Source organism: Urocampus carinirostris, chromosome 2, assembly GCF_059441175.1.
Source record: "Urocampus carinirostris isolate Australia breed hairy pipefish chromosome 2, RoL_Ucar_1.0, whole genome shotgun sequence".
NCBI classification, from domain to species: Eukaryota; Metazoa; Chordata; class Actinopteri; order Syngnathiformes; family Syngnathidae; genus Urocampus; species Urocampus carinirostris.
In genome coordinates this window covers 68,445,101-68,472,744 of record NC_142350.1, presented here as the reverse complement: position 1 = coordinate 68,472,744, position 27,644 = coordinate 68,445,101, and the positions used below count along the sequence as shown (strand labels likewise).

Below are 27,644 nucleotides of genomic sequence, written 5' to 3'. Positions count from 1 at the left end.
AAATCGAGTCAAATTGGTCAGGCTTTAATACCAGCGGGCCTGGCTCGGGCTGGATTTTTTAGAGCCCATTTTTACCCCCGAGTCGAACCTTAGTGCTGTCTATTTTTCTAAGTGATTTGACGCCATCTTGCGGCATGTTAGGAAAACGACAAGGTTCTCGCAGAGAAACCGCAATCGTCGTTTGGTATCGTCTGCACTCTATAACAATCAGCAAGAACACATATGATTTTCTTTATAATGATGTCAAATTTTCTCCGCTCGTCTTGCGATACTCTAATCAGCCCCTGCAGGACAATAAGCACAATTTGTTTAGGCAGCGCTTACTAGAGCAGCTTGAGGACACTTGGCAAACAAATCAAAAAAGACAAATATTTCGCGCACACGATACATTGAACCTCGTACACGTGGCCAAAAATGTCGGGCGGACAGCCGCTCCTCGTGAAATGTCCGCTCCGAAGTCAAGGTCTCTATCCCGAGTGGCTACGTGTACTGTGGCTAGACCCGAGTCTGTTGTGAAATAGAATAAGGAATTCGATGTCTTTTAGATCTGCGGGAAACCCGCTCACATTTCTGCAGAGATTTCGTCCAAACGTTTCATCGAACAACGGCGAATAAACGGAACTTTGACACAATGAGAGGTAATCCGTGTAAAGCTTAAATAGCAGTGTACATTTATTTCCGCCTGAAAAATCTCCAAATATAGCCGTTCGTAGCAAAACCCCTGGGAACAAGTGAGTACACCCTGTCGTTAAAGTTCCTGAAGGTAAATATTTTGTGTGGCCACCCTGATTTTGCAGAAGCACTTTAATCCTCCTGGCCGTGGATTTCACCAGAGCTTCACAGATTACCGTCGGAATGCTCTTCCACTCCTCCGTGACAGCGTGACGGAGCTCGGGGATATTTAAGAGCTTGTGCTTCTCCGTCATCCGCTCGAGGATGCCCCGAAGATCTTCTATCGGATTTCAAACCGGAGACCCGCTTGGCCAGTCCATTCCCTTTAAAAGAGCCTCGGTCATCTTCGGGATGTATTGGGGGTCACGGTCGGGCTGCAACATTGCCCTGCGACCCAGGTTCTAGAGGGAGGGGATCATTCTCTGCTCCACAATTTTCAAGTACAGCCTCGAGTTTGTGTTTTCTTCAATAAAATGCAACTCCCCGATCCCAGTCGCACTCATGCAGCCCCAATCCGTGACACGCTTGACTTTAGGTAGGACACAAACAGGTTTGTACCCCTCGCTCGGTGTGCACCACACATGCTTTACAATATCTGAGCCAAATCATTTCATCTTTGTCTCATCAGACCACAGGATGTAATTCCAGGAAGCCGTGGCCTTTCGTGACTTTTTATCGGTCAAAGCTATGTTGCCTCAGTGACGTTCGATTAAACATTAGAGGGAACCGAGTCGGTGTGCCACCGGAGGCAAAATAAGCCGAGAGGCCCGACAGCGTGCGTTGGTTTACACCCTCTGCGTCATATGGTTTTAGTGCCGTTTCTTCTTCCTCGTCGTCTGCTCCGTTTTCAGGGAGCGGCCCTTTTGGAGAAATGTGTCGGACTAACCCGGAAGAGCGGGCCAACTTCTTGCACACGGAGTTGCGGCCCGGTCAGGGGCAGCTCGCGGCCATCTGCCGGCCACCTGGTTGGAGGGTGCAAAGGAGAGCTGTGAACAAACACATCTTAGAATGAGAGGGAAGCAATCAATGAGCACCACCGCGCTATAAGTCAACAGGACGTAACGACTAACACGAGTATAGTACCGGCTCTATTTCAACCGCAGCAAAGTGAGCGGAATAAGGATGGGTTGTTTGCTCACAAAACGGCTTAAAGCGGCGTGAAGGGTGGGAGCTGCTATTGGTGTGTGAGTGTGTGTGGGAACGGGTAAGTAAGAAATTCATCTGAAGGCGCTTCAGGAGGTCCTTGGTGAAATAAATGCAGACCGTTTACCGTGAGCCCGCTCTCTACCAATCGGGAGCCGGCCCCCTTCATAATAACGATGAGGTATTGGCAAACGTACAAGCCGGCTCTTTGAAGTGAACAGCAGGAGCCGGCTCCTCGCCAACCGAGGGCCGTCTCCCGTCGAGATAGTGATGTGTCATTGGCAAACGGAGCGGCTCGTACGGTCGGCTCTTTGAAGTCAAGAACAGAAGCCGGCTCTTCACCGATCAAGAGCCGGCTCCCTTCGGGATCGTGCCGCGTCATTGGCAAGCGGAGCGGCTCGTAGAGTCGGCTCTTTGAAGTACGGGACAGGAGCCGGCTCCTCACCATTGGAAAGGCCGTCGGAATAATGATGTGTCATTGGCAAACGTCTTTAAAGTGAATGACTGGCGCAGAATTTGACTTTGGGGTAAATGCGGAAAATACTTTTGCGTACGTTCGTACAAAAAAGTTGCTCTGAAAACATTGTGAAAATGAAGCTAAACTGCAAAGAGTTCCACACGCCGACGCCCCAACACATTCCTCTTTTTAACATACGCTCATCGTTTGCCGTTCTTGCTCCTAAAACAAATCCGAAATGAGAAAAAAGTACATCGGCCATATCATGTCAAAGCGAGTATACGTTTTGAAAATGACTTCATTTTGCGCCGACTTTCTCGTGACCGTTATTAATATTGTATATCGATCGAAGCGAAGACAAAAATGCCCGTAGAGCCGTTCGGGAGCCAAGAGAGCGAGCCGAGCGATCCGAGCCGAAAGAGCCGGAATTCTCGTTGCTCCGGTGGAAAACTCGACACGTGATTTGCGAAAAAGTGACGCTTTTGCTAGTCACCTGTTGTCTGTGGCGGGGTCATCACAAAGAACACCAAAATCATGCTGCAGCACTCCGGCCAAGGACGCAGGCTCCCGTCTGCCAAACTGCCCAAGAGAAATTTGATATTTATTCACCTTTTAGCAGAGTCGCAGTTCACATTTCTGCATAGGAGTCGTTTTACATCATGTTGGTACCCGTCCTCCAAAGAGAGAGTCAAATGCAAAAAGTTGCAGTTAGCAATCTGCCTCTAGAGGGCGCCAAATGTCCGAAAGCTCCCAGTTCACAGAGTGCTCACCAAGGCTCCCTTTCCCCTGCAAAAAACGTCACGTCAACAATACACGCATACAAATATGACACACGTGAATATAGATCAATTACCCAAGACTCTTTGCGTCCTGAAGCCCGCAATCCATTGGACGAGCTGCCCGTCGCCTCGGTGCTCACGAATGCACTTGGCTCAAGTTTCCCCCTCTTCTTCTTGTCGTTTTGTCCGAGGAGACGTCAAGTTGCCATGGCAACGCCTGGAGACACAAACGCTCAAATGAGATGTTCTCGTAGCACTTTGCAGCGAGTCCATATTGTTCATCGAGGTTCGCTTTAAATCCATTGAGTTTGGCACACTAGCAAAAGAGGGAAGACGTCCTAACCCGCAACAACCACCGGAAGATAAATTGCAAGGAAGCGATCCGGGAATCGGTTTCATTTCAAATGGACCAAATAGTAAAACAAATATTGCACCAGCAAATTTGGACTCAAAGAAAAAAGTTTCTTCCCCAGGCAAGGCCATCATCACCCACAACAAGCGCGCAGGGCTGTGAGAAATGAAAAATGGGAACTCGTATTGACAGACTTATTTGTTATTGCACTACTCGTCAAAGCACGAATGGTACGATGCATTGCAATATTACAATTTAGGCCAGTCTCCAAGAAGTCATTTATAAATAGTTTTGTGTTTTCTGCCATTTTTTCATATTTCTCTCCTAAGTCTTTATTGCGCGTTTACTCTGGAGAGTCATGTCTAATCTGATTGCAAAAAACGTTCACTGCATTGTCCAATTAAATGTAGCAGTACAACTGAAATGTTCGTTTTGGATCCAATTGTTTTCATCGAACTGTAAATATCTTAATCTTAGATTTTATTCACGAGGGGGGAAAGGGCAATAAAATGAACCCGACATTGTCGCCCTTGAGTTCAAGAAATGAGTGCGTGAACTACAAATGACGTCATTGGACTACAAGTATGAAAATATTGGCGTACGTTGAGAATATGTCAATATAACATCATTCGCGTTTAATTCCACTAATCAAGGAAAAAATGGTGCTGATTGGAAAACAAAATAGCATTTAAAAAAGTCGAGGTCAATCTTGTCCTGAGCAGGCTAACGCTAGCTTCCCCTTCTAACGTACGGCGAAGCAGGCTACCTTTAGCTTGTGATGCTAACTGCGGGGGGAACCAAAGACTGGCACACCTTGCAATGGGTGCTCGCCATACGCGCGGACGGGGCGCCGTTCGGACCAGCGACCGAAACAGCCGGTTCGCCGCCATTTGGACCGCCAGTATTAAAAGTAACTGGGGCCGGGACCATAATTAGGGAATGTTGGCTCGAGGGCGACCGTTGTTGCGGAACTAGCGGGCCTGTGACGTTGGCGCATGCGCAGAGCCTCACTACACGAACGCCATCAAATCTAATGATGACGCAAAAGGAATTTGGGGCGTCATTAGTAGTCAGTTTAGCGACCATTCGGTGCAATTTCCTCAACAGGAAGAGACATTTGAATTGATAAGAGAAACCGCTAAGTTCTTGATTTGGAGCGCACGATGGCGCTAAAGCCACGATGACGTTTGGGGTTGTGAGGTCGTAACGAACTAGCACTTAGAATGGAGCAGGAGAGCCTAGAAAGAGAATACCAAAAGTAAGTTTTCTTCTCTTAAAGATGAAAAGAAGTCGGAAAACAACGCTGCTTTCACTTCCAAAAATGTACACCAAGGAACACATCCGCTGGGATTTATCCATAATACACTTAACTTTTATCATCCTTTCCTGTATTATAACCAAATTTGGTGTTAAATACAGCATTTTTATAAAAGGGAGGGGACTGAAACGTTTGATATATTGCCTGCAAGACAAATCGGGGTATATGTGACGTCAGCAGAATGGACGCGCTCGTTCTATCAAACAGCATATTTGCTAGAACGTTTTGTAACCTAGTCATGTTTTTAACATGGAGAACGGACAATAATCGTATTATGAAGCGTAAAGCTTAAACAAGAGCTGGGAAAACCAAAAGGAAAGATATTCACAGAGTAAACATTCACAATACATCTGATTGCATGTCGACTTGTTGCATGTTGTGGGTGGGAAAGTCAGCCTTTGTCTACATTTGTAACATGTGAACAATAAAGTCATTTTGGAAGAGTCATCTCATTCAACACAGCACATAACTCCTAAACCAAATGAACATCAGGTTCCACAAGTGAATTGCAGTCCAGCGCAAACACGTGTCGTTTTGGTCGGCAACCGCATCAAAATGAACTAGCATGATTTACAGCCCTGCTACAAAAAAACAAATCAAAGGCGCACAGCAACTATCATTTATTCAGTAGCATATAGAATAATCCCTCCCAGCTTCCTTTTGTTGGATTTTATTCAAGTCAGTTTCCCAAAACGGAACAACACACACCAGTGAGGCTCCCCAAGCTATAGTTTTGACTTGCGAATAGAGCACCGCCTTGAGATGAGAGCTCAATCGGTCCTCTCATGAAACAATTTTTGCCGCTTTCTCATATTGTTCGAGACGGGGAGCAAATACATGTTGGCCCTGAGAGTTATGGGCACCACCAGACTGTCATTTCCCAAGACACACCAAAGGAAATGGTGCCCCAACCACTTCTATTCTGTAGCATATGAATAACCTATATTTGATGTTGACAATATCTGTGTATGATTTGCCCTCATGTAGGTTTTAGATCAAGGGATGGTGTCATAATAGTCTGCAGTCTGTGCAGCCCTATCAGACTCCTTGTGATGAAGGGCCAAACAAATAAACAGGACTTGACAAAACCTGTACCTGCCAGGACCACCGGAGGCAAGATCAAGGACCGCTTTATGACTCATCTAAAAGCGTTGCAGTATGCAGAATGCGGCGTGCCTGCGACTCTGGGAGCATTGATGGTGCGAGTGTAAATATTTGTTTCTTTGGGCTAATCTGAAATTCAGATATCAATACTTCCTGTAAGCATAAATGTTTCTCATACACAACAGTATTACATTTGGCTCATTTTTGCCATGTTGAGGACACTCTTATCTCAAGGCACCATTCCAATTTAAAATTCTGAATTAGGGATGTAAATAAGACTACATTTATTCACACGTGGAGGGACATTTTAAAGGAACTGTGTGTATTATATATTTGACAAAATGATGTATGCTGTATGGTGTAGTGACACCCAAAACGAGACATAAAATGACCAAAACACACAATTATTTTTGCACAGCCTTTTTGAAGTTTTGGGGTACCTGTAGCAGCAAGATGGTGAACAATTATGTCATCTCCCTTGAGGTAAAGCTCATGTCAGATAAATGCTCCATTTCTATACTAACGAGTGTTTTTATGATAGTTTGTGCATTTTTGCTCATTTATTTGAATATAGCGTTTTTTTGTGAAAAAAGTTTATAATAGAGGGCGCTAAACAATACACACGGTTCCTTTAAAAACACTTGATACTCGTTCAATTTAAAAAAAAAGATGGCCATTTCTAAGGCAATCTATCTTTTCCTTGTTCTGTATATAAGGGAAGGACCGAAGAATAAAAAGGAGCGCTTGATAGTAAACGAGCGTTTGAAGAGGAGAGAGAAACAAAAGCAGGTCAGTCACATTTTTATATTTACAGCTTGAGGATTACAAAGTGGGGAAAGAGAAACCGCGAGAAATGCCAGGAAACATCGGGACATTCCGAAAGCATTCGGGGAGAAAAAGCCACTGTGCCATCCGATCCCTATTTCTTCTCATTCTATGTCGTGAAGGCTTGAGTGAAAGGTACGTCAAGGGGAAGGAATGAATACGAGACTGGCCGCGTCTACGCTCTTGTGCAAAACTCCGTTCTAGGGATAAAAGACTACAACATGGCGGCAATATGCTAACTACTCGCACGCTGAAATGGAAGACTCATACCAGCGAGGCAAACACACTTGAATCTAGCGCAGACGCTAGCGCTCGCTTTCTCTTAGGTCGCTTCTCTTCAGTAGCGTGGCTGTTGGAAGGGTCTCTTGTGGGTGGGTTGGGGGCCCCCGGCGAAGGGGGGGCCGGGACGCTTGTTGGCGTGGAACCTCCCGTTGCCGCCGTGTTGCTGCGCCGCTCTGTGCTGGTTGGGCGAGGGCAGGAGGGGAGGCCTTTGGGCGGGCAGCGCCAGGAGGGGCACGGGACCGGCAGGGGGGTTCTGCTCGGGAGGCGGGCCGTCGCCAGCGGGGGGTGCGGGAGGGGAGGCGGCCGGAGGATTCTCCTTCATTCGGCCCAGGAGAGGCGGCGGGGGGCCCGGCGCGCCCGGGCGGTGGATGGGGGGCGCGTGGTGGGCGGCGAAAGGCTCTTTGACGGTGCCGGGTCGAGGCGGCTTGGGGGCGTCGCCCAGTAACGACAGGAGAGGGCGAGGAGTGGAGCGGGCGGGGTGGGCGCCGCTTCGATCCAGGGGGAGCGGCAGAAGTCCGCCGTGGGGCAAAGAGGGAGACGGGGGAGGTCGCGGTACGTTGGGGGGCGCGCCAAAGAAATGGTGCGGGTGTAAGACCAGCGAAGGGGGGGGAGTCTGCAGACTTTCGGGGTGGTAGAGCATTTGGAAGGCCACTCGGGGCGGGGGAGGTGGCGGAGGCGGCGGGAGCGGCGGGAGCGGATGAGGAACGGAGAGGGGGTGAGCGAGGAGATGTGGAGGGAGCGGCATGGCGGGGGCCATGTCACCGGCGCCCCCCGGAAGAGAGGGGAGCGCGTGGGAAGAAGCCGAATGAGCCTCCATGTACTCTTCCTCTTCGTACCACATGGAGTCCCCCGAGCGGGCGTCGGCCCCGCTCCCCCGTCCTCGCCGAGCGTCTCGGCCGATCACGCGGATGCTCTCCACCGTCTTGATCCTTTCTCCCGCGGCCGGCCGGTTGGTGAAGCCCACCGTCTGGATAGGGGCCCCCTCGGTGCAGGGGGAAACCAAAGTCTCGATGCGATGGTACCCCCCGCCGTCCTCCGTCGGAGGCGCCCCGCCTTTCAGCTCCTCCTCCCGCTTTTCTTCAGTGTTGCGGGGGCCGGCCGAGAGCCGCCGCGCCGCCTTAGGGTCTTTGCCGAAGCCGCGTTGCGCGCTCCCCTTGGCCGGACCGCTAACGGTGGGTAGCTTCCCGGCGCCGTTAGCCTCCTTACCGCTTTTGGTGGCTTTGCGGCTCGAGGAGGAGTCGTCGCGGTGGCGGCGGCTTCCGGAGGGCGTGATGACGGCGTCCCAGGGCTCGCTGCGATAGGCCGTGGGCGAGAGTTGGTTGGAGTCCATGATTTCGTCTTGAGTGGGGGTCCCGGCGGCCTCCTCGTCCGCGCAGTCGGGGCTGCCCCCGCCCAAGGCCAGGCTGAAACCGGGATTGCCCTGTAAGAAACTGTTGATTTTAGATTCCAAGCTCGGGGCGGGAGCGGGTGGGGGCGGCGGAGGCGGGGGGGACAGCGAAGGGCTCTTTTCCCAGACTCTGCTTTTGCCGGCCGCGTCTCGCTTCCCGACCGTGGATTTGGCTTTCGGCGCCTTCGCCGCCGCCGACTTTTCCGGCGAGGTTCGAGCGGGCGGGGCTGAGTTGCTCACAGTGTGTAAGAGCGATGACAACGCTGCACAAAAAAAGAAACAAATACACGGATTAACAAATGACCTTCCCTTCCTTACAAATACTGTATTTTCTGGACTATGACGCACTGTGTTAAATATGGTGAAATGACATCTGAGCCCTTTAATGTTACCTGCGGTGTTCCGCAGGGTTCAGTGCTTGGCCCCCTTCTTTTCAACATTTACATGCTTCCATGAGGTGACATTATTCGCAAGTACAATATCAGCTTCCACTGCTACGCAGACGACACTCAACTCTATCTTCCGTTGGAGGAATCTTCCACACTAAACTGGAAATTTGGAGGCCTGCCTCACTGAGATAAAAGAGTGGATGTCACTCAATTTCTTGCGTCTTAACTCTGAAAAGACCGAAATGTTAGTCATTGGTCCATCTAAATGCCGTGACTTATTCTCAAAAACTGCTGTGAACATTGACAAATGTCACATCACACAGAGTGACTCAGTTAAAAATTTAGGTGTCATATTTGACCCTGATCTAACCTTTGAGATGCATGTAAAGAAAATGACTAGAACCGCTTTCTTCCATCTTCGTAACATTGCCAAAATCCGTTCAATACTGTCTCAGTCTGATGCGGAAACTATAATTCATGCATTTGTTACCTCCCGTCTCGATTACTGTAATGCACTACTCTCCGGTCTCCCGAAGTCCAGAATCAAGTCTCTTCAGCTGGTACAAAATGCCGCAGCGAGGCTTTTAACTAGGACAAAAAAGTACGATCACATAACACCGATTTTGGCTAACTTGCACTGGCTCCCAGTTAGCCAAAGATGAGACTTCAAGGTTCTCTTAGTATTGTACAAAATCATACATGGACTTGCTCCCTCTTATCTTTCAGATCCGATCTGCCCCTACGTCCCGGTCCGAAGCCTACGATCTGAGAGCGCCGGTCTTCCGGTGATCCCGAGAGCAAAGAAGTGTTCTGCTGGATCGAGAGCGTTCTCCATCCGGGAACCGGTGCCGTGGGACGCTCTTCCCCCTGAGATCCGATCTGCAACCTCAGTGGAAATGTTTAAATCTAAACTTAAAACTCACTTCTACTCCATTGCATATGAATAATAACCTACTCTTCTTGTCGGCTGAAAAATAGTCTGTGTAACATATTGTACTAATCTGTGAAGCCCTTAGAGACTTATTGTGATTAAGGGCTATACAAATAAAAATGACTTGACTTCAAAAATGTGAAAGTGCATCATAATCGCTGCGTGCTACTACACGAGGTTTGACGGTATACTACCGTACTTTCAGCAACGACGACTCGATCGTCACCGGCCCAAGTCACTCAACATTGTACGCGACGGGATTCCAACACCATCGTGGTGGTAAGGGCACCGACGACACCTTACAGCGAGACCACGTAAAGGCATTAAATGCTAATCAAAAGAAAGTTTTTTAAAGCTCAATTATGTATGTAATGTGATAGAAAACCGTCATCGTTTTCTTTTCAATATTTGATACAATAAGAAACAAAACATTTACATTTTTATCATTGAGAAATATTATTCAGTGTTGGTTTTCAGTTTAATTCGGAAACTTTTTATTTGAGATATTCCGATATATTTGTGAGTGAATAATTAATATATATATTATATAATTGATTTTGATCAGTTTCGATATGAAATAATAATCATTTTAAATAAATTGCATAGTCAATGACCTGCGATGTATGCCGACAGAGATTTTTCGTTTTCCGGAGTTCCGTTTAGCAGAGTGGATGACGTCACACCCTAAGCCGGGAATCGGAGAGGAAGTTGGTTCCGGTAGCTACCGGTTGCTACAGGTAGCACTACGTCAGCGTCCGGGATGCTAGACGTGAGCCACGTTTCCGTAAAAGACAGCAAAGTGCGCTTCCTGTACGCTTTGATGTTCAGTTCGTCACTCTTATTTGGTAGAGTTCACATTTCCCATGATTACGGACTGTACAGAAGACTTATAACGCCGCTAGCCGCTTAGCCTTAGCTCCGGCACTGCATCCACGATAGGGCCCTCATCACGCCGGCGCGAGAATTCTTCAGGGCAAGGAGTTGATGATTCCTCGGATAAACGCATTTTTACGCGTCAAACCACATAACAATATGATAGAAAGTGTACAGACGGCACAGAAGACTTCATAAAAAAAAACGTAGTTTTTGTGACCCAACCGTAATACCGTAGTGGGTTCAAAAAAACCGTACTCATTACGGCAAAACCGTAGTAATTGGCAGGTATGTGTTCAGTGTCATTTTACAACATTTTTGGTGAGTGGTGTGCCACAAAATGTTTCCAATGTCAAAAACACGCCCCGGCTCAATAAAGCTCGAAAAACACTGCCGTAGACGACGGCTCAACCTCCTGAGCTATTGCCGCATCGGTGTCACACCGTGAACGATATCACGCGGTGCCGGAAACACCATTTTGCACGGTACATTCTGATCGGCTAATCAGTCGCTTCACTTCGCTGACGACTGTTGGACCATGGTCTTTCAACAAAATACTGTACAAGCTCTTTCACATACGTAAACATATTCATCCAGGCTATTTATGCACAGATGAAGTGGAGAGACTGTTTGACAAAATGCACCGTGCAAATCAGTGCAACTGGCACGGTGTGTAAAAATAACCTGATAATACTCTAATGCTTCTCAAGGTTTCTTCATTTTCCTCATGTTGAGGTTTTTGAGTTTTTCCTTGCCCTCATGTTGGTTCCAGATCAGGGGATGGTGTCATAACAGTCTATAATAATAGTCCGTGCAATAACCTGTGCAGCCCTTTGAGACTCTTTGTGATTAAGGGTGTCACAAATAAAAATGACTTGACTTTCTGTCATCTGTACCGCCTAGTAGTCAGGTGTCAGCACCCTTGCTTTTCCATAGTGCAGGTGTTAGCACATTCGCCTGGCATGCAAACGGTTGGAGACCGAGTGGAAATGGATGTTGGCCTTGAGAGGTATGGGTGCCGCCATGCTCTACTTGCCCAAGACACACCACAGGAAAGCGTACTCCTACCACCCGTGTGCTTAAGGGTTCCAACCAAGCAATTAGCGATACGTCTCGACTGTTATACAGGAAAATGCACGGTAGTTCTTACTGTTGTGTCAGTTTCATGCCCGTATTAGTTCTGTGTGCCTTGTATCTGAACTACATTTGGGGGCTCACCTTCTAATCCCGTGCGTAAAATCTGACACATTGAGTTACCTGGCGTATTTTTCTTGGACAGAGCATTGAGGAGGCCTTCAGGCGTGATATCCACCCGAGACAAGATGTTGGCGAGGCCGGGGCTCTTTGTAGGGGCTTTGGAGGCCACCGCTTTAGTCAAGGGGGTGCTGGCGGAGGGACTCGCTGATTGAATATAAAAGAACAGAGTTTTTTAGATAGATAGATACTTTATTCATCCCCGAAGGGAAATTCACAGCATTTGTAAAGTCTCAAATTCAATGTAGCTCGGGGGGCCACAAAGTAGAAAAGGCACTCTCACGGGGGCCCGGACTAGTGGATAAATGGCATGAAAGTGTGCCTTGGGAATCATTCACAGGCTCACAATTAAATGACGATTAGGGTTCGAACACCGTTTTAATGGCCAAATTATAGTTCTTTTCAAGGACTTTCAGAGCCAATTTTCCCAGTACCATTCAAAGAAGAAATCCAGCGACGATCAAAAGAACGGCAGCCTAAACCCTTACTCTAGCCACAACCTTTTTTCGGAACCTTAAAATCAGTTCGAATCCCTGACTTGTAGCCAAAACCCTAGGTCCTAGGCACAGCTAACTCTAGCTATAACCTTAGCCACCACCCTATTTTAGAATCCTAAAATTGGAGTTTAACACATTGTGTTCTGCATTCGCAATGGTGAAACAGAGGAAGATACTTTCTATTGCTAACAAACCGGGACCTCTGCACTCAATAAACCTGCTCTGGAGCCAAATGCGGCTTTTTAGCGCCACCTGGTATGTTTTGAAAAATGTTTAAAATGGCAAAAGATATGGTTTGTATAGGACAGGACCTGTAAAATAAACGCGGTTATCCGTAACGGCCACATCGTTGCAGCAAGATATCATGTAAAGTGGATCGGGTCTTTAATCCATACAGTCTTGCAAAGATTATCTTTAAAATTATACTTTGACAAAAAAAAAGTTAAAATATACAGTACTTTAATATATTTGGACTATCAAGAGACTATTTGTTAATGCAATGTCCATGATTGATTCGTAATCCTTGTACTAATACACAATTCATAGTGCCCTGTTCAAGTGTATCATGCACATCACCCCTAGGGGGAGATAACGCTCCATAGGAAAATGCCATACAAACTAATACTAGCTGCAAGGAAGAAATTCAATGGCAAAGCGAAGCCACCGCAGTGCAGTGCAGGCGTCCTATTGAAGCAGATTCGTTGCATTTAAAATCTCCTTTCCGCCTTTGAAAACTCAACATGAAAATTCAAGCACCCAGACGAAGCCCTTCTCCCCCACCTGTATTCTTCATGGCGGCGGTGAGCGAAGTGAGGATGGAGCTGATCTTGCCCAGGTCCACTTTGGCCATGTTGACCCCGAGGGGTGCGGAAGTGGGCGTGGCCCCCGTCACCGTGGCAACGTTGTTTACAGATTTAGGAGGCGCGGAGTCAGAGTCCGACTCGCCCACCGGAGGGGACGTGTCCCCCGTCTTCTCACCTGCTCGTGCACAAAACAGGTCTCTCGTTTTTTCGGGCTTTTGTTTTAGAGCGGCGCAACTGGTGGGTCGGGGGCGTATACCCCGGGAAAATAATGCCAAGAAAAATAAATGGCGGCGGGTCGATCACACTTCTTAAGAGTAGATCACAGTAATGCTCGATCTCTTCTACCCGGTGGATTTGAGAGGGACCAAATCTCATGCCGTTGTGATTTGTTGGGTTTTATTTCTCTTTCCTGCTCATAATAATGGGCCCAAAGAAAGGTCGTGATAAGGGGAAGAAAAAGTAGAAAACGGTGACAACGATCGAGTCTATGAAGAAAACGTTTGAGAAATACAAAAATAGTATACGAGTGTATCATATTGAAGTACTGCTAGAAGGTACAGTAAAGTATTTCAAAATGATCTATTTTTTTTTTGTTTTAGCATTTTACCGCTCTATTTAGTGCGTGGCTATTTTAAAGCAGATTTCGGGAGTCGCTTATATTCGAGTAGATATAGTACTGGTTTTGCTGGTTATTTTGTCTTTTGGAAAAAAAAAAAAAAAAAAAAAAAAAAAAAAAAGATGAATATACTCGACCATCTATGCCCTAAACAGCACGATTCTTTTATTGGATACATTTGAGAAGTGGATTTTTTTTTCCGGATTTGGGTCGCCGCTTGTCACTAGGGTGGGATGCATTGTGGGTCCTCAAGTAGGACACGTTGAGAAGCAGTTTTAGATGAGTTTTGTACCGACCTCCAGCAGAATATTCTTCGTCGAACGAGTCTTCTTCTCTGCCGTCGCTGGGCAAGTCGGCTTCGTCCATGGCCTTGCCGTCCAGTTCCGGGTCCACCCGGGCCGTGGCCCCCCCCAGGAACGGGGAGTCCGAGCCGCTGGGGGAGGGGGCGTCTTCGACGGGGGAAGGCACGGGCGAGTCTTGGGTGTCCGGGAGCGTGGACTTCAGGGAGTCCAGTTTGCGTTTCAGACTAGCCACGCGGTGGGCAAACGCCATATAGGCCTGCGGAGGTAGACGGGAAATTCGTTCGGATTATTTAGGGGACCTTGTGTAGTAATTGTTGTGCAACCAAAAACAAGTGCTAAAAAGAACAAGAATACAAACTGCAGAGGCTCAAAGTGACCAAAACACATGATACATGCTCATGTTAAGGCATCCATCCATCCATGATCTGCACCGCTTATCCTCAGTATGGTCACAGAGATGCTGGAGCCCATCCCAGCCATCTTCGAACAGTGGGCAGGGGACACCCTGGACCGGTTGCCAGCTCGTCGCAGGGCACACAGAGACGGACAATTCACTCGTTCATTCGTACCTAGGGACAATTTGGACCTGACATGCACGTTTTTGGAATGTGGGAGGAAAACCGTGCCTGGAGGAAACCCACGCAAGCACGGGGAGAACAGGCAAACTCCGCACAGGAAGGTTCGATCTCACGACCTCAGAGCTGTGCCGCGGACGTGCTAACCACTCAGTCGCCGTGCCGCCCTCATGTTAATTGCAGGACCTTTGAGGAAAAAAAAGGGAAAATGACAAATGCCCTGCAAGTTTTAGAAGACCTGAAAAAAATGAGGCGCTTTGGTCTCTTCAAGTCTCTGTAGTTTGTATTCTACCTTGTGCTTTTTAGCACTCATTTTCAGTGCACCACACAGAAGAGCGTCATCTGGTGGCCAGAAATGACACACTGTCCCTTTAGGAGAAGCCATACGAGAGGAGAAAGGCTCACATTGGCAACAATGGTGACTTCCTTGTACTGCATCTGGTAAAAGACGTCCGCGTTGTGAAGAGCTTCAAGCAGAGAGGGCCCCGTCTTCAACTCCTGGTCCAGAAAAGCCACAAACTCCTGCAGCTTGTGCCCGCCTTCCTCAAAGTCTTTGGCAAACTTGTTCCCTCCGGCCTTGTCTAAAAGACAATTTGACTTAGGAGCAAAAAAAAAAAAGTCCATCATAAAATGTAGCCAAACAATTTTTGAACCTTTTAGCCTCCTGAGAGCTTCGCTGCTGCAAATGTCCAAGTGGAGAGCGTCCAGTTCCTTTTCCCTAAACTCTTCTTCTTCGAGGGCTTGTTTGTATCCCGACAGCTGCTCGATCAGCACACTCGGCTAAGAAAAAAAGAAATCGATGAAGCCAGCATTTAGCTATTTCATACGGGCACCAAGAAAATAGACAATGTTTATCCGAGACTTACTGCAAACTCTTCAACAATCTTGGACTTGATCGCAGCTTTGGTCTTGGCTGGAGCTAAGCATTCAAAAAGGAAAATGACAAATATCCCGCAAGTTTTACAAAACCTTGAAAGTTGCTCAGGTGTGTACCCAATTTCATGACCAAATTCAAGCACTTTAAAAAGACAATGTTTCAACTTCTACAGTACCATTCAAAGAAAAAATGTGTCGCGAACTATGCCATTTTTAATCTCGTGTGAGCATTTAGCAAGACCTAGATCTAGAATAGATGGCAAATCTATTCGTTTCGGAGAGAAATCTCTCTCCATATAGGGTTTGGTAAAATGATGGTAATAAGTATCTTCCATTTGCAGTTGCAGGAAGTTCTTCCCATTACAATAGCACGCTACCGTCATTTTTTTGCACGGCCCATAATAAATGTCCAGAATTGATACGAAACCCATTTTATACGCCCCTATTTAGTTGTAGCGTGCAGCCGTCCTGTAGGTGGCGACGATGCTAGCTGACGTTAATCAGAAGGGAAGAAAAAAGGCACCGGCAAATCCAAGCCGCCAGACTTAAGAAACGAGGCAACATTTTCAAGCATTTACTTCAACCCTTGAAAACAACTTTAAACTGTGAGCTTTTCAAGGATTTCAAGCAACCCTACAAACCCTGCATAAAAGATCAAATGCGTTTCAATTTCTCTGTAGTGTAAAAAAATGTCATTCTAGTTAGGTAGTAAATTAGATTCTTTTAATTCATTATTAAGACATGTCATGCAAAATGATAGATAATAATAGCTCACATATGGATGAAAGCAGCAAAAAAATCTGAAAAACCACTCTGGAAGCAAAAGAACCCAAACGGCCGTCACTACTTACCAGTGGCGGGCGGTGTCTCTTTCCCCTTTTCCTTGAGCTTGTCTTTTTCCTTCTGCTTCTCCTTGTTGAGGTTGCTTTTTAACTGGGTGATGAGTTCCTCAGAATACACACTGCGTTCCTCCCAAATGGTCAAGATCCTTTCCACCGATTTACGCACTTTGGAGTCTCTGAAAGCACCAACGAGACAATCACGCCGTCCGGAGGAGCCGCGGCGATCGGCCGACAAAAAGCGCTACGTGAAAATTGTCGACGCGGAACTCCTCGATTTTGTCCCAGCTGAGTGAAGCGTTTCTACGTTCGTATATTCTCTGCTGCGCGGTAGCGTTTCCATTTCCAGTGCTTACATACAAAAAAAACCCAGCGTGAACATAGAGTATGCCTAGCGTTTTAGCCTGCACGCGGCCCATAAACAGACTACGCGCAAAGTAGACCTCGCGTATCGTGGCAGTAGCTCGATGGATGCGCGAACGTTCAAAGAGATCGGGTGGACTGCTGCTAATGTGCCGGTTCTTGGTTTTTAGGGATTCAAAAATAGAATTGATCATTTTTTTGCCTCTTCCCCAAAAAATGGACAGATGTATATTTATGGATCTATGTCTCCACTGTGCCTATTCGTTAAGATTTTATGGGGTGAAAATGTGCAGTGTGGTCCATAAAATCTTCTTTTTTTTTTTTTTTTTTTAACTGTACCCAATTTTCTTGCGTTTACCATGATTTGCCGCATCATTAAATCCACTTTATGGTAAATGGAAGACAAAATGAATCGCGAACTGTGGGCGATCAGCGGACTATTGGAATAGCGGTTAACGGAGTCTCACTTGATGAGGAGGGCGGCGTTGGGGAGAACGTCCGCAAAAGCCGAACGGAAGACGATAGCGTTCCTCCGTTTGCAGTTCTGGATCACGTCGTTGGCCAAGTAGAAAAGATTCAAGCGATGGTTGCTGTCGGCTGAGGAAAACAAAATGCACACGGCTTGATTTTCACTTTGGGGCTGAAACGGGAAGCGCATTATGGCATCGATGGATTATCTGTAAAGCGTTCACTGAATATTAGAGCCTTTATCGACATCGGGTCGCCTCCAGTGTGGGTGACGTTCTCGTGAAGGTCTTAAGATACTCATGAGATGACGATGGCTTTTTTTGTCCTCATGGCGCCAATTACACAACACCTTCCGTGTGCGCGTCGCTGCCAGTTGACGACATTTCAGTCATCGGTAGTCACAAAGGGGAGCGGAGAGAAAAAAAAAAAAAGACACTCATCGCGAATGTAAAAAAGTATTCGCAAATAGGAAAACTATTAGCGACAGCGTTAACTTTTGCTCCATTCTGACCACGGACTGTGCAGAGTGGGACTTCCTGCTTCAGAGGCTCCCCCCGGTTTTTTTTTATCCAATCAGAAGGTGCGAGGTGGGTTGCGTCAGAGACCAGAAGGCAGGGTTGGCCGTCGCTCAGTGTCGTGCTTAATATCGGCTGCATGATATCGCCTTACCGATTGGTGCCGATCATCGCTCGACCTCTATTTATATATGATATTATATATATACATGGGGCGGCAGTAGCTCAGGAGGTAGAGCGCTCGTCTCGGGACCGAGTGGTCACTGCTAGGATTCCCTGCCTCTCCGAGGTCAATGTGGAAGGTGTCCCCGAACCCCTAAAGCGCCTTCGACGAGCAGGTAGGCGCCTTGCGTGGCATCGGTGTGCGAATGGGTGGTTGTCAACAACATCGTCGAGTGTAAATGCGGTTCATTATCATTACCGGGTTCATTATTGGAAGTGCAGACGCTGCCCCATTTACGAACGATCGTCGTTGAATTTGTTGGTACGTTGCTTCATTTTTAAGGCTCGTATAAGTAACCTGTATTGTTTTGTACTACAAAAATAAACATTTCATCAAATAATATGCTCTCTAAAGTTAAGTTGAACTTACTTTTGAAAGGTGGGCTTCAAGAGTTAAGACTACTTCCTCCTCCGTGGTAGAAAGTGTCTGGAAAAAAGCGCTTCGACCGTTTTCCAACAGCATCAAGCTTCCTTATTCCACTTTCATTTCAAATGAAACGGCTCGCCTCTTTACACGTTACGCCAACCGTATTGAACGGATGCACGAGATATTAAACAATAAAAATGTCAAAGTTCGCGTTGGAGATACAGTATAGAATGTTTGAAAACAAACTAGGAAGAGGAAGCCGGAATTCTTCGGTGTGGATGCCGGGTGACCTCTCAGAGCGCCACACGTCGGTACCAAAGAAAAGAAGCACTACAGTAATGTACTGTACTCGGAAAACGGTGCACAATACAAAATCTATCTTACAGCAATGTCTGGATAAAAATCTTCGTATCTACCGTTTTGAGTAAATCCAATGGTCGTAAGTAAGGGAGCGTCCGTCGTATTAAATAGAATCGGTCAACCGCTAAAAATGTAAATAAAAAAAAAATCCTTTTACTAGAAAATCACGATGACCCAGCACTGGTAAGCCCCCTGTTCTAAGGGCTCATCATGCCCATAAATAAGACCCGGCACAACTGAAAGGGAAACGGTGTCGATTTTGTAAAATACAAAGGAAAACGACTGTTTCAAAGCACAAGGATGAATACAAACTATGTGCGACTGAAAGTGAGCAAAACACATATTTTTTCAGATCAGTCAAAAGCCCCTAAAATGTTTGCTCTGTTCTTCAGTAATACGCCGTCATTCGGCTTCCATGAGATACAAATGCACATTTATTCACAATAGAAAAAACATTTTTCATATTTGGCATTGAATCTACCAACAGTTTAGTAAATCAATTTTACATCCAAACCAACTCAACAAACGTCACAAACAAACTTAAGCGGGAGCTATGAAAATAGTTACGCTTGCCTCGGTTGTCATACTGCTCCAAATAAATAAATACAAAATAAGAGGTTTGCGATGAACACGCAACGACACCGCACGATAAATGATCGTTAACACGAAACCAGAGTGGACGTCAGCTCTTTTACACATTTGTGGCAGAAAGCAGCATTTGGTTAGTATTCATTTTTAATTAAGATATATATTAATATATCCATCCAGGGCAGCGCGTCAGTGCAGTGGTTAGCGCGTGTGTGGCACAGTTCTGAGGTCATGGGTTCAAATCCAGCTACCAGTGTTGTTCTCCCCGTGCTTTCCTCCGGGCACTCCGGTTTCCTCCCACATTCCAAAGAAAAACATGCATGTCAGGTGAATTGGCCGGTTCAAATTGTCCCTAGGTGTGAATGTGCGAGCGAGTCGTCTGTCCCTGTGTGCCCTGCGACTGGCTCATTGATTGTAAGGCGTCGCTTTATTGTGTAAAGCCACCGTAAAGGAGTGCTACAAAGCACAAGGAATAACACAAACTACAAAGACTCAAAGTGACCGAAAAGCACCAATTTACTTCTCATTTTTGTTGCTCATCCTCTTTAATTTTTTGGGTACCCATAGTAGCAAGATGGCGGACAAATATGTCACTGGTGACGCTTTTGCATTTCTGTTCGTAGCTAGCCGGAATGAGCTAACTCGACAGAGTTGACTATAGAAAGTTCTCATTCTCAAACACGTATTTTGTGACACTTCATCGATTCTTTACCAAAGTACATCGGACGATACTAAGCTAAGTGTGGCTAGAATTGAATTATCAGTGATCGCTGATTCCTTGCAAGAGTTGTGTTTCAAAATTACAACGTGATAATAATAATAACACTACATTGTATTTGGAAGCGCCTTTCAGGACACAAAGGTCGCTGTACACATGAGTAGGACACAACAATAGACGTAGAGTAACACAAGAGTAAAACAAGCAAGTAATGATTAGCCAATAAAACTCATATTTAAAGGGGCGGAGTGTGAGGCATATGTTCAAGAATAGGCAAGTCTGAAGAGGTGAGTTTTGAGTCAGAATTTGGTCGCAGAATTTCGGAGGTCAGGCGGCAATGAGTTCCAGGGCCGGGGGCAGAGCAGCTGAAAGCTCTGCTCCCCATGGGGCTGAGGCGGGCAAGGGGTATAGTGAGATGGAGGGAGGAAAATGACCCGAGGGTGCGGGATGGCGTGACAATGTGAAGGAGGTCGGAGGGGTAGGGAGGAGCAAGGTTATGAATGGTAGATTGGAAGCCAGTGGAGTTGCTGAAGGACAGGGGTGATGTGATGGCGACAGGGGTTTTTGGTGACGATGCGTGCGGCAGAGTTATGGACCAGCTGAAGTTTATGGAGGGAATTTTGAGGAGGAAGTTGCAGTGATCGAGGCATGAGGTGACGAGGACAAAAACTTTCATTTTTTTCACTATTATTAAATAATTGGATAACATACAATGCATTCAAATCAAAGAAAAACACATTACAAGCCCAAGCATTCATTACCCTTCTCATTGACCTTCATGAATTTTAAATACGTCACCTCGCTCTTATTTCTTGGCACATCAAAGAAGCAAAGTTTTCTTGAGGCTGTTTCTAAGTGCATAACCTATGACAGAACGAACCCATTACCGAATTTTTCAAGGTGTGTCCAGGTTTTCCATTTCATGGTAATATGCCAAATGAGCTATATGTCATTCTGTGAGGCTGATAGGGTGCTGCGTTAGAACCGACCCAACAGCAGCGTAAAATTCTATTCAATACGAATGAAACACTTCCTGTGGGGGAAAAAAAAAAAATCAACTTTGTTCCGGTTCCCATCAATCAGCTTCACGTTGAGTTGAACGTGAGGGCCACAGCATGCCTTTATCCACTTCAAACACATCTCTAAATGAGTTTTTAGCTGAAGAAAAGGGACAGCGCTCACCACTTCCACTCGTTCCGGATACTTCTGATCAACGTTCAGAGCGTCCCGGGCACATCCGACCAAAACACTTTATACTTACAAATTTCAGGTTACAAAGCTACCCCCAGATTGGAATCAATTCATAAGTAGAGGCACAATTGTACATGCGTGAGAATCAGATCTGATACAAAGACGGACGACCTAAAATCGGCAGCCGCCGTCTGTCTTCACGTTCCGATCGGCTGAGAACGAGTTCGTCGGATCTATTAATCGCCGGCCATCTTGGCCCCGACCCCAAAAAACAAAAACTTTGTGAAACAAAAAAAGGAAGAAAAAAATGGTACAGTTTGGTCACTTTGAGTCTCTGTAGTTGATATTATTCCTTGTGCTTTTTAGCACTCGCTTTCAGTTGCACAGCCACATCTCATGCGACAATGAAATCCGGCCAATTGTGGGGGGATCACTATTGTGCCGTTAAATACAAGAGCACAACGTAGGACTGTTGCTTTTTTTTGTACAAATCAAATCTGTTATACCAATAGAAAGATGCTTTTGTTTTGACCTGTGGCTGTTAAAAAGCCATAGGATGATTTGGAATCAACATTGTTGAAAATAAAATGTATTCAAGATGAGGCGAGAGACAGAAAAATATGCAAACAAAGGGAAGTCATCATTTTGTGCGAAATGCATCGTTTGTTGAACCAGCAACATTGCATGTTTACACTTGAGTCAACACTCCCTTGGGCTGCACCATGAACCCAAATAGAAATCGCAAAACACTGTGTTTTCTTTTCAAGGATTCATAGACGGCAAACTCCAACCCCTGAAGAGGGCGCTGTTGACCTCAATTTCACCTCTTGGCGATCCTGTAAAATTCACCTCAATCCCGAGCTTTTGATAAACGCTTTTGGTCTCTTTTGACAGGCAACGCTCGGAAGTTTTGTCCCGGACTGAAATAATCACTGCAAGCGCTACCCACAAGAGCGATCGAAGTCGGAACGCACAGAAATAGGTGGCTTTTATTCTCGCCTGAATTGATTTTTTGCCGTTATGTGCAAGAGGAGTGTCGCACGGGCATCTTAGCTGGTACGAATGCATGAGGATTGACTCGGTGCTAGGTCAAATTGGATCACGATCTGGAAAACTAAACACGAGTATTTGGCACATTTTTCAAACGGTAGGTCTAGGCGTTTCCAAAAGTGGCCGTTCGGAGTAGAGGTAAGGTTTCGGACCCCGGCCCAAACCCGACCCTGGGCTTAAATTGTCAGTCGTTATGTCGGGCTTCCCCAGCCATTTCTGTTTTCCTTCGTGGAGGATCTACACAGCGTGCGCCAACTTTGACTCAAATCAATGTTCGGATAAAGAAATGCTTACCAAACTATCGGTTGAAGTGCAAATGACTAAATCCAAGGACATTTTCCTACCCGGTGTTGGGGTAAAAGATGCGCGGCTTCCGCCTCCCTCAGGTCAGACCTCATTTCTGCTTCTTGCAAATAGTTTACGAGCTTTACAAAATGACTTTCTGCTTCTTGGCATCCTTTCACCATTTGCAGCACGTAATCTGCAGAATCTGACGCCCTTCGACGCCAAACCGTCGGTTCGGGCAACATACCCGATTCGAAGGACTCGGCCCCGAGTAAATCCCGAGCCGCGTACTTCGGTGCCGAACCGTGCGTTTCGGCTGGAGTAAAGTTTGGAGTTTACATCGGCGACAAACGAAAGCTACGGTTTATTTCGGGCTCGTTTATCACATCGAGTTCGTTCATTCGGAGACTCCAAAAGGATCAGTGACATCAAAACGGACACACGTTTGCTTCTCAACAGTAGGCCGACTCGCAGGCGGGTTAAAGCGCGTCGCTAGTATTAATCCTTAGATGCGTAAATGGTCTCAAAATGGACCCCATGGGTTAGTCTTCAAAATCTTTGTAATACGGTCATATTCCAGGTATTCCTTGTAAAAAGCGTGTGACAAGATGCCATGAGAATTGAAGTTTAATTACGGACCCCGCTCGTGGAAAAGTGTATGTACTGGTAAGTCACGCATCCAAGGGTTGAGTACTTACGAAAAAATTACAAAACTAGCAGAGAAAACGCTCTCTTGTTAAAATTGAAAAACGCATCCAAATTGCAATACCGTTTTTTTTTTCCACAAAATGGCGCAGCCCTAACTCACACGTGAATTTGAGAAGATTTCAAAAAAGATAAAAATATGTATAACGGTTGGGGTTTTACTTAAATGTCATCAAAAAAAAACCTCATATGTCTTTTATCACATAGGACCTGAGCAAAACTGGAAGCTTTTATTCTTGAATTTCTGAGGACTATCCAAAAAAAGTATGTCAATGATATTGTTTAATAATTAGAAGTCAGTCATGAATTGTTTGATGACTCATTGATGAGTCGTTGTCACTAATTCAACTTAATGTCAACGAGAAAACAAAAATCTGAACACATTCAGTACGGCAGTAGCTCAGGAGGTCAAGCGCTCGTCTCGGGATCAAGAGATCGCAGTTCGAATCCCGGCTCCTCCGTGTTACACGTGGAAGTGTACTTAGGTAAGACACTGAACCCCTAATGACCCCAATAAGCAGGTTTGCGCCTTACACGGCTGCACGGACGCTATTGGAAAATGTGAAGCACATTGTAAAGCGCTTTGGGAAGTCTTCATTGACTTGAAAAGCGCTATAGAAATGCAGATCATTTCATTTCATTCACAAAGTGCAAAGTGATGCCACCAACTCTACACGTTTTCCATCTTGGTTTTATAGCAGATAGTCTGATCATTTTGACAGAACACCATTTATTTTACTTTCTGGGCAGCACGGCAGCGCAGTGGTTAGCGCATGTGCGGCACAGTTCATGTCTTGGGAACCTCCTGCGTGGGTTCAAATCCAGCTCCAGACTTCCTGTGCGGAGTTTGTATGTTCTCCCCGTGCTTGCGTGGGTTTCCTCCGGGCACTCCGGTTTCCTCCCACATTCCAAAAACATGCATTTCAGGTGAATTGGTCGGTCCAAATTGTCCCTAGGTGTAAATGAGCGAGTGAGTTGTCTGTCCCCGTGTGCCCTGCAATTGGCTGGCAACCAGTTCAGGGTGTCCCCTGCCCACTGCCCGATGATTGCTGGGATGGGCTCCAGCACCCCGCGACCCTACTGAGGATAAGCGGTGTAGATAATGAGATGAGATGAGACCATTTATTTCTATCCATCAAACATATCCTTCAAGAGGGGTGACCGACAGCAAGACAAACATACACAAAAAGAAAAAAGAAAAAAGTAGCAGAAAACACAAAAAATGCCAACCCTAATGCCCAAACGCCCAAACACCCAAACAAGTTGGGTACCTCGGCACCCAAGTCGGTCATGCTTTCGTCCCTCCAGATAAAACGGGAAATGAGAAAGCGGCCGTGTCACTCGGGTCAGGGTGACACAACACACTCTTCTGTCCGACAGCAGGGCCCGACAGCTTTCACTGGTTTACCCCCGCCGCATCATACGGGTGCCCTGCCCATCCCATAGATCGTGTCCAAACATCCCACTATCCTTTCACAAGCATCCCCATCACCAACAAGAGCTCTAGATTTCACTAGATTTCCTGCAGTGCACTCATAACACCATCCATTCACGTCAATCGTGGCCTTCCACTTGGTCTCCTTCCATTGACTTCTGCTCTGTAGATCCTCTTCAACATTCGCTCCTCATCCATCCTCTCCATAACACACTTCTACTCTATAGCATATGAATAACCTATATTTTTGGTTGACAATCTCTTTGTTTTATTTGTTATTTCAACATCCATTGCAGCCTGGTCATCCTGGAAGGGGGATGACCACATGTGCGGTCCCTTCTCAAGGTTTCTTCATTTTCCCCATGTTGAGGTTTTTGAGTTTTTCCTTGCACTCATGTAGGTTTTAGATCATGGGATGCTGTCATAATAGTCTGTAATCATAGTCTGTGGTTTTAAAATACCTGTGGAGCCCTTTGAGACTCTGTGATTAAGGGCGTCACGAATAGTCATGACTTGACTTGACATGTGTACAAACCAACAGAGTACTCTTATTCACAGGCTTGCTCGGTTCCACTACTACTCCAGTTCTGTCGCTTACAATTTAATTTCTCAATCTATCCAACTTGTCACTCCTAACATACTCCCCAAACCCTTCATCTCAAAAACATTTCATTTCTTTCTCAAATCCGCGTTCAGGCTCCAAGTCTCTGCACTATACAACACAATCGGCACAATCACACTCTCATACGGTCCTCTCTTAACATCCGTACTCATACTCTTGTTATTTATAGTAGCAAGTTCACCATTTACTTGAAATATGTATTTAAGTTTAAGCAATGTGGAGGAAGAAAGGAAAAATCCATGCATGGGCAAGAAGACAAGAAAGCAGCAGTACCAAATCGCTAAGTGGCCAAAGCCCGAAAACAAGGTCACCTCCAAGACACAAAACCAAGAAAATCCTTTGACTGTTTGGCCGGAAACAAAATATAAATACATTTATTCTCAAGATTTTATGAAGCAATCTCAAAGTGGCATGACATGATATGCCTCATCTGGAAACTTGTCAAGTGTTAAATTAGAAAGCATTTTCATTTTTCATGAAACGATAAACCATCGGTCAGTAAACCCAAAGTGCAATGAGTAGCTTTATGATGATGTCCACAAAGAGGATTTGGAAACAATGACAAAATGGAGTCAATTGGCAGTTTTTTCTCTGACCCTAGGATAAGGGTTAGGAATTAGCCAACCGCAGGGATACATACTGGTCTTTTGCGGCCCGATTATCAGGACGGCCTAATATCGCATTTTTTCCCATTCACGCGCCGATTATGAAGTCTCGCTCTCTCTTGCTTCATTGTTCCCACTCGTGGCACTGCCGTCACCAAATATTAGCGCTTATCATAAAAGGAGTCGGTCAATAAAGCGCGCGGGTTTGTGAGACGTTAGTTTATCAAGCCGCCTGCAAGACATTTTTTACATTTGCGAGCTCCAGTGTAACGTCGTTGAACTTTTTGTTTGAAGTGAATTCATGTCGGCCGCATAGTATTTGACGGATTTAGGCGATCGTAAAACGGGAGTTATTCAAGTATTGACGTACCTTCCTAGGATTCGCTAAGCCCGATGGTATCTCCCGCACCCTTTTTGCTTCAACGATGATTCACGTTCGGCGCGTTGAAATTCTAATCGATTGACTGCAAAACGTTTCGGAGAGCTATTCAAGTTTTACAGCAAACGAATATCGGCTCTCGGCCTCCCCCCTCAATGCACATATTAGGATAGGCAACTAAAAAGGAGCGCTACGAAGCACAAAGACAATTCAAAATTACGGAGACTCGGAGTGACCAAAAAGCAACTTTTTTTTCCCCTCACTTTTCAAATTCAGCCTTTCACACGTTTTTTTCTAGGGGTACCTATAGCAGGAAGATGTCGGAGAACGATGTCACCTTCCTCTGCGTGAACCTCATCTTATGTCGGATGAATTCCAATTTCTCAAAAATAATAACGCACGTTTATTCCATGGTTTACGCATGTTTGCTTATTGAGCAAATTGGGTCTTTTGGTCATGAATTGGGTTTTTGCAGAGGAGGTAGCACCGATTTTGGAAAAAATGTATCGCAATTCGATGGCGGTTAGGGGCATCGTTCCTTGTGGTGGGTCTTGGACATGTACGGCCTGGCAGCACCCACTGCTCTTCAGGGAAACAAACGTTTCCACCCGAACCGGGGACCTTTCGTGCGGTAAGTGACTGAGCTAATAAGGAGACAAGACACCCGTGGCTTTTTAACATGCTAGGAGAACCGGGCAAGAAAGGACAGGAGAGGAACTGACCCTCCAAAAAGAAATGCCAACCTGTCCTAAAAACAGCCCTCCCCGGAGTTCTTTCTCCTTATGAAATCTTGAAGGTCCATAAAAGCAGGTCTGACCTAAAGGGTGCCGTATCGAAGACCAGCAACACGATTGGCCGATAATGACAAACGGCGCATAATAGTCCAAACAAACAACAGAGCACGAGAATAGTCCGTATAGGGAGCTGGAATCCTATGCAATAGTCAAAATACAAACTCATCAATTAGCTAACCACAGCAGTTGACATTCGTCCATTTTGAACGAATGCTGTCGATTGGAAAACGGATTCATTCTTGACTGGAACAAAATTGGATTTTAGAGCAGACTGTTGTGCGCAATTATCGGCCATACCTGAAAAGAAAACGGTCTTCAAAACTCAAAGGAAAACCCACCGGAGTGGGAAGTCAATTCACAAAAGCTGAAGGACTACGTTGCTCCACACGGCCGTCCGTACCAAGTTAGAAGACCAGCTAACTTTTGGTTTCGAGGACTAAAAGGAACATGAAAGCCCACTACAAAGTTCTTTGGGGATTTTGTCCATGACGGCAATTCCAAAACATGTCATCTGCCGAAGCTCCGCAAAAACCTTTCCGGTGAATGTTCCTTCTCCTCTAGCAACTTTGGCCGTTATTTGAAAACAGAACAGCTGCGGTGTGTCATATTTGACCGCTAGATGGCACTGTTGTCCGACGCAAGCGTGGACAGGTGCCACAGAGCAAAGTGCGGCGGCAGGAAGACAGACAAACATGGCAGAGCG

At 46.1% G+C, this 27,644-nt stretch overlaps 1 protein-coding gene and 1 long non-coding RNA gene across 3 annotated transcripts in view; one reads left to right on the top strand and one right to left on the bottom strand.

Moving 5' to 3' along the window:
- Positions 1-648: 648 nt before the first annotated feature.
- rprd2b (regulation of nuclear pre-mRNA domain containing 2b) overlaps positions 649-27,644 on the bottom strand; it is a 28,933-nt gene continuing 1,937 nt past the window's right edge. The window contains exons 2-14 of one of the 2 annotated variants that reach the window (XR_015849585.1): positions 17,105-17,234; positions 16,287-16,453; positions 15,426-15,478; positions 15,213-15,339; positions 14,965-15,140; positions 13,979-14,240; positions 13,044-13,241; positions 11,770-11,913; positions 6,921-8,582; positions 3,126-3,268; positions 2,929-3,058; positions 2,766-2,851; positions 649-1,658 (exon numbers count right to left, since the gene is read on the bottom strand). Coding sequence is in view for 1 of the 2 variants with exons in the window: in XM_088327598.1 (XP_088183724.1) it covers positions 6,988-8,582; positions 11,770-11,913; positions 13,044-13,241; positions 13,979-14,240; positions 14,965-15,140; positions 15,213-15,339; positions 15,426-15,478; positions 16,287-16,453; positions 17,105-17,234 (2,852 nt within the window). In the remaining variant the exon portion in view is untranslated. Of the gene's footprint in view, positions 1,659-2,765; positions 2,852-2,928; positions 3,059-3,125; positions 3,269-5,326; positions 8,583-11,769; positions 11,914-13,043; positions 13,242-13,978; positions 14,241-14,964; positions 15,141-15,212; positions 15,340-15,425; positions 15,479-16,286; positions 16,454-17,104; positions 17,235-27,644 lie in introns of those variants that run through there. The other variant, XM_088327598.1, reaches the window with a different exon arrangement.
- Positions 4,483-6,617, top strand: LOC148373101 (uncharacterized). Its single transcript, XR_015849586.1, has 3 exons — positions 4,483-4,661; positions 5,824-5,920; positions 6,542-6,617. It is a non-coding gene; the product is annotated as an uncharacterized LOC148373101 (long non-coding RNA).